Source organism: Ciconia boyciana, chromosome 8 (assembly GCF_034638445.1).
Source record: "Ciconia boyciana chromosome 8, ASM3463844v1, whole genome shotgun sequence".
Classification (NCBI taxonomy): domain Eukaryota; kingdom Metazoa; phylum Chordata; class Aves; order Ciconiiformes; family Ciconiidae; genus Ciconia; species Ciconia boyciana.
In genome coordinates this window covers 53,119,589-53,134,049 of record NC_132941.1, presented here as the reverse complement: position 1 = coordinate 53,134,049, position 14,461 = coordinate 53,119,589, and the positions used below count along the sequence as shown (strand labels likewise).

General features: G+C 47.8%; 1 protein-coding gene across 2 annotated transcripts in view; it reads left to right on the top strand.

Annotated features, from left to right (window-relative positions):
- Positions 1 to 14,461, top strand: part of SH3PXD2A (SH3 and PX domains 2A) — a 273,440-nt gene that overhangs the window by 45,140 nt on the left and 213,839 nt on the right. For both annotated transcript variants that reach the window (XM_072870729.1, XM_072870728.1), the window contains exon 2: positions 860 to 940. In XM_072870729.1, coding sequence (XP_072726830.1) covers positions 860 to 940 — 81 coding nt within the window. The remainder of the gene's footprint in view (positions 1 to 859; positions 941 to 14,461) is intronic.

The window sequence follows — 14,461 nt, the reverse complement described above, 5'->3', positions numbered from 1 at the left end:
TGTGTGCACGTGAGTGTGAATAATTTTTTATCACAGCTTCAGGCAAAACAGTGTTTCTGTAAGATGATTGTTTTGGGCATGGACTAAGGCTGGACAAGGGAAATCCTTGGCTTGTTCTAGGCTTGTGTTGCTGTTTACACTGCTGTAAGAAAACAGTGTCATTCTCACTGACCTGCTTTACATCACCTTTGAATGAGTCTGATAGGTGCCAGAGGTGCTGAGTGGTACGATGCGTCTCAGCAAGGGCTGCATGCTGTAGGGTTGAGCTGTTTTTGTGCACGTATGGATGTACGTAAGCAGCTGTGTTGCATGGCTGTAATCCCACAACCCCCTTGGAGCTGAGCTCCCTTTGAATTTCCTTGTTGAACTAGAGCCATGTGTTGCCTGGGAAGGGCTACGGTTGCATCTCCATATACAAGGAAAACCTGGAGCATGGGGTTGGAAATCAGCAGCCCATGATGGGTTTTTGCTTCAGGAGTAGAATAGCTCTCCTGACTGTGCCTGCAACGTGCCTGGAGCCCTCCAGACAGGCAGAGGTAGAGGGCAGGGTGTGCTACCACGGACCAGAAAATGTGCTGTCACTCAATTAAAGCTTTCATCCTGGGGAGAGCGAAATCAGTGGGAGCTGGTGATGAGGATGGGTGGGAGAACACTGGGTGCTATTCTGAGACCTCTGCTAAAGGCTGCTATAAGTCAATGGCTTTAATTTAGGCTAGTCCTGCACCCAGGGTTATATTCTTCATTGTGAGCAGGAGCGGCCAGTGAGATGCAGGATTTACCTGTACTGACTGTTCAGCCTTTGGGAGGTATCCTGTGCTTCAGAGCCCACCTTAACTTGTATTTTCTTTTCCCTGAACAGGTCTATATCATCAATGTAACATGGTCTGACTTGACTTCCCAGATCATCTACCGGAGATACAGCAAGTTCTTTGACCTGCAGGTAAGTCTGTCTTGTCTAACAGAAAATATTATTTCTACTCGCACTTCTAGCCATGTTTCCATCTGGGTTAATAGTGCTTTAAATAAGGCTTTGTGCTTGTTTGGTCTGTTACATGTCATGATCTTGAAACTTTTCAGACTCTGTCCTTGTAGGGTGTAAGATAAGTGGGTGGTACGCTCACAGTGAGTAACTTGCACTGTAAAGATACTTAAAGCTGATATTTTCATGAATGGTTCCTATTGAAGAGGGATCTAATTTTAAATACTTCAAATGCACTTAGAACAGAGAGAGAGCTACATTTTGGGCCCCCAGAAACTACTTACCCAAATCACTGAAAACAGCAGAGCTTTTGCACACTCCCACAGCAGTTCAGTAATGGAGATGGTAGTGGAAACCTTCCAGACCCTCCTCCTAGCCATCTACCCAGCCAGCCCGTGTCCTGGCTCCTTCTGTTTTGTACAGCTCCCTTGCTGTATTCCGTGCCTGTGTATTTAGATTTCATCGAAAGCTTTCTTGCTGGATAGCTGCTGAATGAAGTCTGAAGCCAGGAAATGGGAAAAGTCCAAAGTACAAAGTTTCAGTGGGGACATCAGCTACTTCGTTTCTGGTACTGCTCCCAGGCACCTGCACGGGTAGGGAGAGCTTTCTGGCTGGTGTCCTATTTAGCAATAATCCAGATACTTTTGTATCATCGTACCTTTGTAGGCAGCAAAACTATAATTGCCTGGGGTGAAAACAAAAGCTGTGGTTTGACAGACCCTGGAACTTTGAGGGAAATGTCGATTTTGGGCTAGAGCTTGTGGTTGGAGCTGGGCTGTGGTTAGAATATTGAGTCCTCACAGCCAGTGTTAAGGATGTACACAGCTGGCTGGGCTGTGTCCTGGGAAATAACATTGAACCTTTTTGCTATGATAAATCAGGAAAAAAAGGGTTCCTTCCTTTGGTACCTGATCTGAGATATCTTGAAGAGTCCTAGTTTCATCATTGCTCCCCCTTTATGTGTCATTTCTGGTACTTGGACATCTGAAGCTTGCCTGCAAGCTATATGGTTATGACCTCCTGGCTTTTCTGGTGGAAAATGGGACCATTTCTATGGCCAGGCCTGATTTCTGTGTTTGCTTTTGTTTGGAAGACAAAAGATGGATGTTCTTGAGCTTCCTCTTGTGCCTCTCTCCAGTTCTTACTGGTCTGAAGCACCAGGCCTGCCAGTCCCACTGCTGTGAAGAGTATGTCAGTGGCTTCTCTGTGTGGGATGTACCTGCTAAAGATGCACAGCTCAGTAATCACAAACATTTGTTGTCAGCGTGCAGACTGTGGCCAAAACTGTTTCTTTCTCTCTCTTTTTTTTCTTTTTGCCCCAGTTCTGTTTTCATGTATATGTTCTTCTGGGTCTCCTGGCCTTTCCTGGTAGGTTTGAAAAGTTCCCATCAAGCGTGGAGTTATCAATGGGGTTAGTGTGTTGGACAGGAAATGATGTCTCAATCAGGGAGTGAGTCCTGAAAGGTCCCATTGATAAGTGCAATGGGGCCTAGCGCCAGTGGAAAACTCCTGCTTGTACAACGCTTCTCCCCCCACGAGAAAATACGACAAGAAAGTAACAAAATTCCCTTTCTTAACCCTTTTCCCTCCCAGGGATCTCTGTCAGGGCCACTACTGCGTGAGCAGTGACAGCTGTCTGCAACAGCCTCTTTAGCTCTTGCAGTGTGAGGCGCACAGTTACCGAAACGGAGGTCTTCACCTGGGGTTTCCATGGTCTTGTGTCTCTGTAAGCATGTCTTTGTGGTGATCTGTGCCTCAGTTTCCCAGCTGTAAGATGGAGTCAAGGCCCTGTGTGCTCAGGCTTGCCATAAGGTGCTTTTAGACTCCCAGAGGTGATTCTTTTTTTTGCTATTATTTTTTAATCTTGATGCTGACAGAGCATCTCCGAGGTGAGGCAAGTGAAGTGGACTTTGGGTCTTGAATTGCAACTTGTATTTATAACTCTAACAAAGCCTGCAAAAGGAGTTGGAAAAGCAAATTAAATTTTAGGGCACTTCGGGAAACCTTTGCATTTTGGGAAACTTGTGGCTTTGTGTGCAGTGATTTTTGCTCAATGGCAAATGCTGCGTTACCACAGCACATGGATAAGCAGGCGCGGAAAGCTTCACGTAGAAGCTCTGCAGCCCCTTTTCCAGCTGCTTGCAATTTCTCAGGCTTACTGCTTAGTTAATGGCTCCCTGTACCTGGTGGACCTGCTTCTAGTGTCTCTAGCTTCAGGCAACTGCAACAGGGAGACCTTAGCATTTATAGGAAAATCCTCCTGGTATTCTAAATCAGGTGTTTGAGGGTTTAGCAGTGGAGGATTCCCCATGTTTGCTGTCTAACCGTGACTGGCCTGTAATGGGGCTCTAGACTGCACCGCATCTTGCCTTGCAGACAGTGATTCCTACTCACATTAAGATTTACAGAATGGAGGAGTGATGTTTCCAATAGAAAGCCCAGAGCAGAGCCTTTCATGATGAAAGTTGGAGAGCAATATGGGGGTGCCAGCTCACATTCCCCAAACCCTTGAGGGGCTTAACCTGGCTCTTGGTCATCGACCATGTGGCAGGTGTTGGGGGTGCCATCTGCTTGTAAAAGGTAGTCTCCTTAGATCCCCCTCACTTTGCTCCAGGTAAGGAGATGACCTGTGATTTCCAGATTTTTGGTGGAATCTTGAACTTCTGATCTAGCACTGGTTGGACCTGGGTTTTGCAACCTGATACCACGCATGGTAATGTGGCCTTAGCATAACCAATCTACTTTGGTAATGTTCCTTCTTATCCCCATGTGGCCCTTCCAGCAGAAAATCAAGCAAATGCTCAGTGAGTAAAGCGCAGCTGGTTTGCGGGCACCACTCATGTCCAAAACAGCTGGAGTCTGCAGGTCTCTGCCAGCTCCACTCATCCCACTGTGTCCATGACAGAGCTGCACTTCAGGGCTTCCTAAGCCCGCACATGTCTTGTTTGCTCTTGACTGGAAGTGGAGGAACAAGGGCTGACTTGTAATGATTTAATCAGGGCTGCAATGCCTGATGTTGACAGTGACACTGGATAGGACCCATGGGGAAACCCTGGGGGCTGCCCAGGGCCAAGGAGGGAGGAATACAGATAATTAATTTCACTACTGCAATTTCATGTTTCTTTAAAATGAGAGAGCCCACCCTTCCCTGAACATCTGTCTCTGTGGGAAGTGGCTCAGTGTTTTTGAGAGCCCCTGCATTGCTAGATATTGGGCTTTTTGAAACACTTCCTAGCAAATCCTCCCAGGCACTGCGGGCAGTAAAGGCTGCTCTGTCCCAAGGATTCAAATCCCAAAAGTGTTTGGTTGTACTATTTCAGCAGTGCATATGCTTGAATTGGGAGTCACATTGATTTCAAAATGAGTAATAGGGCAGCAAGACTGGACATACCATGGGATTTTGAAGCTGGATTTTGCCCCATGAAGGTGTAAGAAGTACAGCGAACAGAACCCAATGCCACAAGCCAAGTGTCAGCCTTGTGCTGCTTCAGTGAGGGCTAAAGATCTATAAATATGGGCTTAAATTAAATCCAGGCGTTGCCGCATTATTTAATTGTGCAACCAAGTCACATCTGCTGCTGAGCATGGGTCAAATGATGGCAGCAGAATATGTGTGGATGCCAACGTTTCAGTAAATAGGGTTGAAAGTATTGAATTAACACTGCATAGATGAAAGCATTACTATAAATTGCTTGTCAAGTCCAGTTATCTGTTGTCTTTCACCCTGGGAAGGCGTTTGCACCTGAGCACCACATGGGGTCAAAGCGACCTCCTAATGTAATATTTTAAGCGCTGCTTTCTCATGCACTCTGCACCTGGGTGCTTGGCTCTTGCCTGAAATGCATAACAGGGGAGCTTGAGGTGCCCATTGCTGGGAGAGATGGTGATGGGAACATCACCTGTAGCTAGTGCTGACCCTCACAGCAGGCTGGTGGCTTATTCAGGCACATTCCCTGGATGCCATCTGAGGTCTCCCACTGTTACTGATGGATTTGCTGGTGGTGGTAGCAGAATCCTCTCCTGAGTTGGTAGTTCAAGTTGGCAATGCTCCTGTTGTCCCCAAAGATGCTGAGAAAGGACAGTTTTATTGGGATAGCAGGGATAACTCCTGGCATTTCCACTGTGCAGCAAAAGACATCTACAGATGTAAGGCTCATGTTTTTCTTGCCAGAAAGTGCTTTTGGAGGCTGTTAGCAGGATGGGGATTTGCTGTTGAGCGTGTGCATAAATAATTACCCAAAGCATAAGGTGGAGAAGTGTGGGGATGCAGCCAGCTCACCCTCCCAGTCACCATGCTGGCCTGGGAAGCAACAACAGTGTTTGCAGCTGGCGAGTATGAAGGGTGGTTCTTACCCCACTCCCCACTTCACCCTGCTGGTTGCTCGGTACCACTTTGGACTTTTTATAGATATTATGACCCCAGTTGGGTGCTGCCCCTTGTTGCCAAGAAATCCTCTCTCCAGCAAAGCAAGCAGGGAAAATGTGACCACGCTTCAGTGCTGGTGCCATGCTTGAATTGCCAGCGGCTCATCTGCATTTTATCCAGCAACTCCAAATGTTCTGATTTCATGCCTGTCTTACTCAGTGCCTGGAGTCAGAGTATGAACAGGACCAGAGCCTCGGCAGAGGGACCAAACCCTACGTTCAGATACCAGCCTCTCCATTGCTCCCATGAGGATGGCTGGGTCTCCGTGTGCGGAAGATCCTTTCCCACAATAGCGAAATGCAGCTTTCTCCACGGCAAAACACAGCAGCTGGCTTTAGCAGCGTGCCATAATCCCACGTTGTGTTTCTGGCTGCGTGAGAGGCAAACGATGTCCTCGCCGGAGCCGCAGCAGGAATGTTAGGTAGGCAGATCGCCGTCTCTCTGCACAATGACCCACACAGACGTTTTGGCTGCAAGGAGACATCTGAAATGTCACAATTTTGAAAAGGCAAATAAACAAGGCTCTGTTCAAGCATTTGCTTTGTGTATCAGTTAGCAAAAAATTATCTGGCTGATGCGGTCTGCTGATCTAAGCAGGTTTTCTTCAAAGTGGCACAGAAAGAGGAACTCACTAGCAGCCAATTAGAACATTAAAAAAATAAAGAATATCAAGAATTTTATTAGGGAGCGGAAAGAGATCTAAGTTGTTTCTAGGCTGACGATAAAACATCAAGAGCTTCATTTGTTATTGCTAGGGTCATCCTGATTGTTTATAGTGCTATAATGGAGTAACTGAGTATTGAAGAGGACATTAAACAAAAATGGTACTATAAAAAACAGTAACTGCAGTCTGTATCCCTGCTTTTCTTACTTAGACTGGAGTTCATCTGAACGCTGCTCCTATTGATAGTTCTTCCATTATGTGCTCTTATGTACAAACATCCCTTTCTCTGTTACCCAAGCTGTATCAAATATTGTAACATCCACTCTCATTTCCAATTAGGTGGTTGTAACTGTGCCACATGCCTGAGCACCCTGCATTTCACCAGGTCACTATGGTTCGAAACAGGACCTGGTGGCTTCAGGGTGCAGGCTTTCTGGGGCAGAGCAAAGGGGGAATTGGTGCAGGGTGCTTGCAGCATAGGTACCTCATGGGACTCTGATGGAATTGTGTATATTCACTCTATTAGTTAATTTGGGTTAATTGCCCAGGTGGGGACCCACAGTCTCCAAATCTGGTGGTTCAATGCAGTAATGACTGTTTTTGTAGGACCTACAATATTTCATGTTGTAAGGTTCATGCTTTTAGCTCTGCAGGAGCGGTGAATGGACAAGCTCAAGCACGTGCTAAATTGGTGGTGAAGAGTATAGGTAAGAATGCAATGGGGCAAACGTACTCCCGCATTTGCAAATGCTAACTCCTAACCTTCAACCCACCAGGCCTTTTTAGCAGGATGAGTAGAGTCACCACCTGGTCTCCTCAAGCATCCACAGCAGGAGGGTCACTCTGCAAGAAGTGATGCTCTTTTCCATAGGTGCCACCCCGCGCGTAGCTCCTGGCACTGTGGGAAGGGAAAGAAGGGCTGTTGATGTGGTTCCGTGCGTGATGCAGCTTGCCCCTCTCGCAGCGTGGGAGGTTTGCGTTAAAAAGATTCCCAGCCTCTGACGACTCAGGGAGTGTTTCTGTTGGGCTACGTGTGCACGTCTGAAGGTGCGTACGGAAACAGGCAGGAAAGCTGGAGGAGAAGGTGGGGTCGAATAGGGCAGGAGAGGAGGTGGGGAGGAACAGCATGGCAGAGGGTGGCTGCATCAAGCTGTGGTGCGAGTGCACAGTGAAACATAGGGCAAAGGGAGAGAAAGGGAAGATGTTACTTACTGGTGTTGCTCCCGCTGGGCTGCGTTCACAGCAGGGGATCTGGGCTCTGCAGTCAAAGCACGTGCCTCCCTCTGCTCTGGGCTGTGCTGGCCTTGGCCAGGATGGTCTGGGTTGCAAGGATCACTTTTCTCCTGCTCCCGTTTCCTCAGTGTGGGATGCTGGGCCTCAGCATCCTGGCCCTTCTGTAGACATTGAGAGCTGCTCTGAAACCCTCGTCTAGACCAGGGGCCTGGCTCCATACCTGACTTGCGAGGTTCAGACCCAGAGCTTGGCTTCAGGGCCGTCCCTGATAGTCACGGGGCTGTGGGGATGGAGTTACTCCAGCAGTTGGTTTGAAAACAGCTTCCTTAAGAGCAGGACTGAAACTGAAATGAGCCTGGGAAAATTCAGAGGAAATCTGAACGTGGCTCTGTCAACATGTCCGTTCCCAAAGGTCAGTGTCGGCTCCTTGGGGAGAAATGGCATGTCCTTTCTTCTGAGTAAACATGGGTGAGTTGTCTGCTGCCACTATTCTGGACAGTGTGTGGAGAGGCCGGCAGTGGCAAGGTTTGCAGGTGATGCAGAAAACCAGATTTCCAGGAGGAGCCCTGAGCTGGCTGTGGGCACTGACTGTGCCTCCCATGTTTCGGGAGCTGTGCTGCAGCTCCCAGTGCAGCCGTGCTTGCAGGACTTGGCTCTTAGTAGCAGAGACCCCCCTGATGCCTGCCCTCAGAAAAATAGCCCAGCGGCAAGCTTGCCAGTAACAGGGCTTGCTGGGGGAATTGAGATGCCCCTGGAAAAAAATTAATAGCGGACATGGTTATTGAGCTGGGAATGGTTGTCTCAGCTGATTTAAAGGCTATTTAAACATCATTTGTCCTTCTAGCCCTCAGTCAGTGCCTTAGGATACTAGCTGGCTTGGGGCAGTATCTTTGTCTTCAATGAATAAATGGAATTGTTTATAATTCTTATTTCCATCATTATTTAAATGTTTGCTTAGCAAAACAATCTGTTCAGCTTCCAGTATTTGTTTCTAAGAGACTTTACACGTCAGACAAAGATGAGGGCCATGATGGGGAAATGGCAAAATGCCTGCCAAGCTACAACAGAAGCCACATTCAATGAGCACGGCAAATAACCTGCAGTTGAGAAAGCGACCCAGCCCATGGGATCTCTCCTCTTCGTACTTCTGCACTTGGGTGCTGTTGAGGCATAAAGCTGACACCTGAATATTGCCCGTATGCTGCAGCATGGTGGCTATGGGGCGATATTTGCTGCTCAGTGCCAATTTAATATACTCCCCTGCCTGCCCCATGTGCAGGTCTGGCCAAGACATGGGTGAGCTTAGAAAGCGAGGTGGTGGCTTAGCCAGGTCCTCAGGGTATGACAGCAGCAAGGCAAGAACAGAGATGATACCCACGCTACCCTGTCTTGGTGGTCTGAGGATTCAAATAGAGATGCCCCTCTGTAACGATAGGGAATGGATTTTGCTATCAAAGGATTAAGGTTTTTATTTTCTCTGGGGGCTGCCGAGGGTCAGAGATGAGTCTCCCAATGGTGCCATCGCACCTCTCACTGTGCACAAAAGGTTTTGCAATACCAGGAACACCCACAGGAGCCTTACATGTTCTGGACAAGGCGGCAGTGAGGTTGTGGGTCTCTGACTGGGGGGTTGTCCTGACCCTACTGTCGGACAAGAATCTCTGGAAGCTGCATCTCTAAGGGTTGTGTCCTCCTCCATTCCCTTGCTGCACAAGACCGGGGTCCCCGACCCCACCATGGCATCAGTGACTGTGATGGATGCTGTTTGGGGTCGTTTTACCACACGGGCATTGTTCCATATAATGCTGATACTCTCCTGGATGTCAACAAGTCCTTATTTCCCTGGTGTTCATGTCCTGTGTGTGGAATCAATAGTATTGAAACATTTCATCACACCATCAAGAAGCTTTTGCCTTATCTGACCCAGATTAAATGCTAATTCACTTCTAAGGTCTTACAGGAGCATGACATAGAGTGGCAGGATGCTCTGAAGATGAGTTTTCCCCTCCATCCTTGTGATCTCCTCATGAGCTGTGACAATCTGGGCTGCTCCAGAGGGGTTGGGCAATCAGTGATCTGCTCTGATTGCTGAAGGGAGTTCACTGTCACTGCTGATTTCCTGCCTTTTGCAGCTCTGAGCAGCAGTTCAACACTGACAGATCTTTGTGAGCATTCTATCTCTTCTTTAGGCAGGCTCCTGATCCTAGAAGTAAAACAATGTTTAATTAAGCTACAAGCTCTATATGTAGTTAGACAGATGAGTAGGGTTTGGTTTTATTTTTTTAGAAAGATTGGGAGCGTCACAAAGAGGTGGTTGACTTCTTTACTGTGTCCTTTTAACTATACATGGTGTCCTACTGCTGTTCCTCCACCTTCTTAGAGAGCAGCTTGCATCATCATTCTAGGGGAGTGTGCGTGTGGATGCACACAGACATATCCCTGATCCCTGCTGGAATAAATCAGAATTGCTCAACTGTGTGCTTTTGGCCGGCAGATAGATTTTGTTTGTCAAGAGAAGAGCCTGCGCCCCTGGGGCCGAGGGGACCGTGGGTTTTCAGTCTGCTGCTTCCCCAAAGTGCCGTGAAGCTGCAGAGTGCAGCACCTGGATGGTGCATGATCTGAGGTGGGCAATGCTTTGGAAACTGCTGTCTCTGATAATGCTCAGGTTTGGGTTTTGCTCTGCATGATTTCACGAGGCCTGGATCCCACATTGAGTGCCCTGTTAATCTCATCAACCAGTGAAGAATGTGAAGTCCATCTCTGAGGTGTGTGATCGTGCTGGGACTGCCAGCTCTGCTTCATGGAGGAAGGCCCTGGGGGGTTCAGAGGGGAGTGTGGAGTTACAAAGTGGCTCCAATTTCAGGTGGAGAGTGAGAGCTCATAAAGCAGAGTTCCCCCCGGGAGACCTGATCTCCGAAATAGCGGCTATGGGAAGCGTCCTGGTTAGGAGCCCCCAGCAAGCACTCTGAGCCCGGGCAGCTGGACCTGAGCTTCCCCTGGCTGCAGAGTTAGAGGTACAGTCAGGGAAATCTTAGAAGTTAAATGAGTGACAGAGCTCAGCAGTGATGAACGCTCACTGCTTATTAAGAGCCCAGTGGGGTGGGTTTTTTAGAGGGTGTGTGGACTTTGAGTATGAGAGAGAAGCCTGCACTGAAGGCTCTTGACCTAAAGCTGTGTAAGCTTTGGGAAAGATTTGGGGAAGTTCAGCTGTGATGCCAGTTTCTGGTTTACCTTCTCTCTCCAGTTCGGATCTGACAGCTGTGAAGTAACGCCATATTACCAGATGCTCACATATTCATGGGATAATATTTTAAGAACAGGACAAAGACTGGAAAAGTTTCTGTAGATATTATTTGGAACCTATAAACAAATTGCTTTACCGGCTTTTTGCATGCATGCATTTTTTATGAATTATCTAGAAAGAGTTTAACTCAAGCAGGTTTGTCCAACCCAAGAATCTCAAGGGAGTGCTGCAGAACTGTAGGCAGATTTCCCAGGGGATTAATTCATATTGTCTGGAGTGGGAACCTGACTTACAAAGGATTAAAGCCACACTGCTGAGGAACAGGAAGGTTAGCTTATATTGTACTGTCAGATACTCTGCATCCACCATTTGAACTACACAAGCTTGTTACCTGCAAAGATCCTTCAAGGAATACCTGAAGAGTATCAAACTCCACTTATGGGTCTGTAGCAAGCACAGAAAGCAGTGAAATTAGTCAAAAGGGTTATTTGATGGGAATTATTCCCTTGCTTTCTAGAGGTTTGGTTTGTGTAAGTTGTTCTTGTTATCAGTACCTACCTCCCACACCTATTGCTGACCCAGAGGCTGTGAGGATGGTGGGGACCCTGCAATGTGGGAAGGGCTCTCCTGGATACAGCCAGAGAGAGGAAAGGCAGCAAGTTCTCCCAAATGAACTGAGTTGACTTACATCAGCTGAGGAGGATTCAGATCTATTTCATAGCTGTTGGTTGCTTTTCATGTTAAAAATCAAATGCATCAGGATGCATGAGTCCCTGCAATGTTGTGGTGCTAATGGAAAGCACACGTTTATAAAAACATGCCTGCAATTGCCAAAAATTCTGAACCATGATGGAAAATTTTGGTATTGGGCCCATGCCTCCTGATTTTGTCCCCAGAAGGCATGTTGTACAAGGGATTATGCAGAATCATGGTAAAACTGGGCTGAAAGTCTTTCTTCAGCAGAGCATTTCAAGGCTCAATGTGTACCTCCCGCATTATGCTACCTCCATCTCCATTATTCTGGTGTTAGAAGGTCTTGTCATAGCCCATTAGGTCTCCACAGCAGGATTTAAAGCTCAGCCTTGGGAGGAGCCCACTTGTTTGTTAACCTTGTTCCAGGTTTTGTTTGCTGGAACAATAAAACACAGGAGAGCAGTTTGGCTGTGGGACTGGCCCTAGCCATAGCTACGGCTCTGGGGCTGCTCTCACACAGGCAGTGAATTCTCCAAGTGCAGCTTTATTAGTGTATTTCCTCTTTTACCACAGATCAAGATCAGCCTTTTTTTTTTTTTTTTCTGGAATCTCTGTGTGAAAATTAAATTCCTTGGCGGGATTTTTCCGTGGCCTTTCTTCCCTGAAGTACCCAAGCCCAAAAAGTTCAGGCATGACAGTTCCACCCCCTCCACCACTCCGTTGCTCTCCCCTAATCGTACTCAGCTTTCAATTATTTATACAGCCGGAAAATCGTGCGGAGTTCACACCCCCAGCCCTGAAACACAATTCCGCTTTTGTGCGGGGAATACAATCCTTCACTTTCATTAAGTGCGCGGAGACCAAGATGAGAAGTGCCTGTTGTGTTCGCATCCCTTGGCTCGCGATGAGAGGAGCTGGTTGTTTTCGCAAACGTCCTAAATAGCCCTGCAAGGGTTATGGGGAGTTTATTTACATTATTGCATTTAAGTGCAAATAGAAAATTGCCCAGCCATAATGGAAAGGTTATGCAGGGCTCTGTCAGGGCGCTTTTCCCTGCCACCTCACCCCTCCCGGCTTTCTGCTCTTACAGGCTCAGATGTGGGAAGGCTGTGTCTGGAAGGAGCTGCAGCTCTCGGTCCTGTTACGCCAGGGTTTGCTTACCGGACAAACAAAGGCATCAACTGGCGTCTCTTCCACTGTGGGCTGCATGTAGTCCTGCCTGCCATAGGAAAGGCTCCTGATCAGGCTCGCCCCAGCCTGATTTATGAGCGTTGGCTGCTATTTGCTTCTTCCCCTTAGCACCTGAATAACTGACCTTTTCTGCAGAAGCAGCGTACGGAGCGCGAAGTTGGGAGTATGTTTTCTGCCTTATTCCCTTCCTGCTTACATAGAGTTGAGGCATGCTTCTTTTCTGCAGCCAGAGCAGTTTCATGTCTCATGCAAATGCAAGTATTCCCACTGCAGAGCCGTCTTTTGCAATTTCCTCTTTCCCTTCTTCAGGGGAAGCATCGATGAGTCTCCAGTGGAGCGGTCAGGGCAGCAAAACCCACAGAGAAGCCACGCTGCTGAGCAAACAGTGGCGAAATCACGCAGAAAGCAAGAGTCTTCCTGCTCCAGGGCTACAGCTTTGTGCACCCTTCTTCCTGGGTGCCCTGTTTGAACAACACCCAGCCAAGCTGGGGCCTTTGCTCTCGCCTTTTGCCTTCCATTTAAAAGGAGACATCTGGTCTACAGAATCTGTGCAGGAAAGGGAGGACTTGAACTCTTACAGCATGTCAGATCCTTTGGCACTGCTCATAGTTTTCTGAAGCTACCCCATTTAACTGTTGGATTAGCATTTCCTCTTCCTTGCCTGTGCCCAGGAGAAGCACGACAGGGTTGACAAGTACATGTGTGAGAGGAGGTGTCCTGGAAGCATGCTGTGGGTGTGTTTCTGACCCACGGCATTCCCAGGTCCAAACCCCGAGAGCTTAATTCTGGGTAGGATCTGCAGGTATGTAGCAGCGGGTCACGCTGACCAGGCCTGCAGTTGCAGCAGTCCCTAATGGTGCAAGCGGGTCCTTGCACATGGGACTCGTTCGAGTGCAGCTGGAACCCTGTGAGGGTGCAAAGCCAGCAGAGCAGAGCGGGGAGTTGCAGTCCAGTGAGGAGGTCCATGCTTTGGAGCGGAGCGAGTTGCTGAAAAATTCTTGATTGGCAGAAGCTGTGAACAAGCCTGCAAAGGACTAAGCAGAGACTCAGAAAAGCATTCCTGTGTGTTTAAGACAATTTCTGTAAATCTGCAGTGCAAGCAGGGCTCTGTACCAAAGCCGATGGTGAAGCATCAGTGTTGATGTAGAGATGTCTCTAATTCACCAGGTGCAGTCAAGGGCAGATCCTAATTGATCTAGCTGCGTCTTTGCAAACTGAGTTAACATCAGAGCTGTGCGCCTGGGTCTTGATGCATTTTTTTTTTAAGGGTGTGTTAAGAACACTAGTGGGACTTGCTGAGCCGCTACCTTCAGCCAGGTGTTTTGGGAGAGGTGAAGGACAAACCACAAAAACGCTGTGTGAGGGAGAGAGAGGAAAATGCCAAATGGGAAGGAATTAGAAAGCAAAGCAGAAAAGGACTAAGTAAAATGATAACAGGCAAAAAGTTCTTTCGAAGGACTAAGGTGAGTTTAATGATCAAAGTTTTGTCTTAGAGGGAGTGTATCCTATCCACCTGGAGCAAAAATTATTTCACAGGCTTTTCTTTTTATCTGGCTAATCTCTGGCTTTCGACAGCCCAGTGAGTTGTGACATTTTGGCCCCTCGGTGGTCTGGGGAGCTTTGAAAGTCTTATGAGGAGCGGCTGAGGGAACTGGGGTTGTTTAGCCTGGAGAAAAGGAGGCTCAGGGGAGACCTTATTGCTCTCTACAACTACCTGAAAGGAGGTTGTAGAGAGGTGGGGGTCGGTCTTTTCTCCCAAGTAACTAGTGATAGGACGAGAGGAAATGGCCGCAAGTTGTGCCAGGGCAGGTTTAGGTGGAATATTAGGAAAAATTTCTTCTCCAAAAGGGTTGTCAAGCATTGGAACAGGCTGCCCAGAGAAGTGGTTGAGTCTCCATCCCTGGAGGTATTTAAAAGACGTGTAGACATGGTGCTTAGGGACATGGTTTACAGGTGGACTTGGCAGTGCTAGGTTAACGGTTGGACTTGATGATCTTAAAGGTCTTTTCCAACCTAAATGATTCTATGATT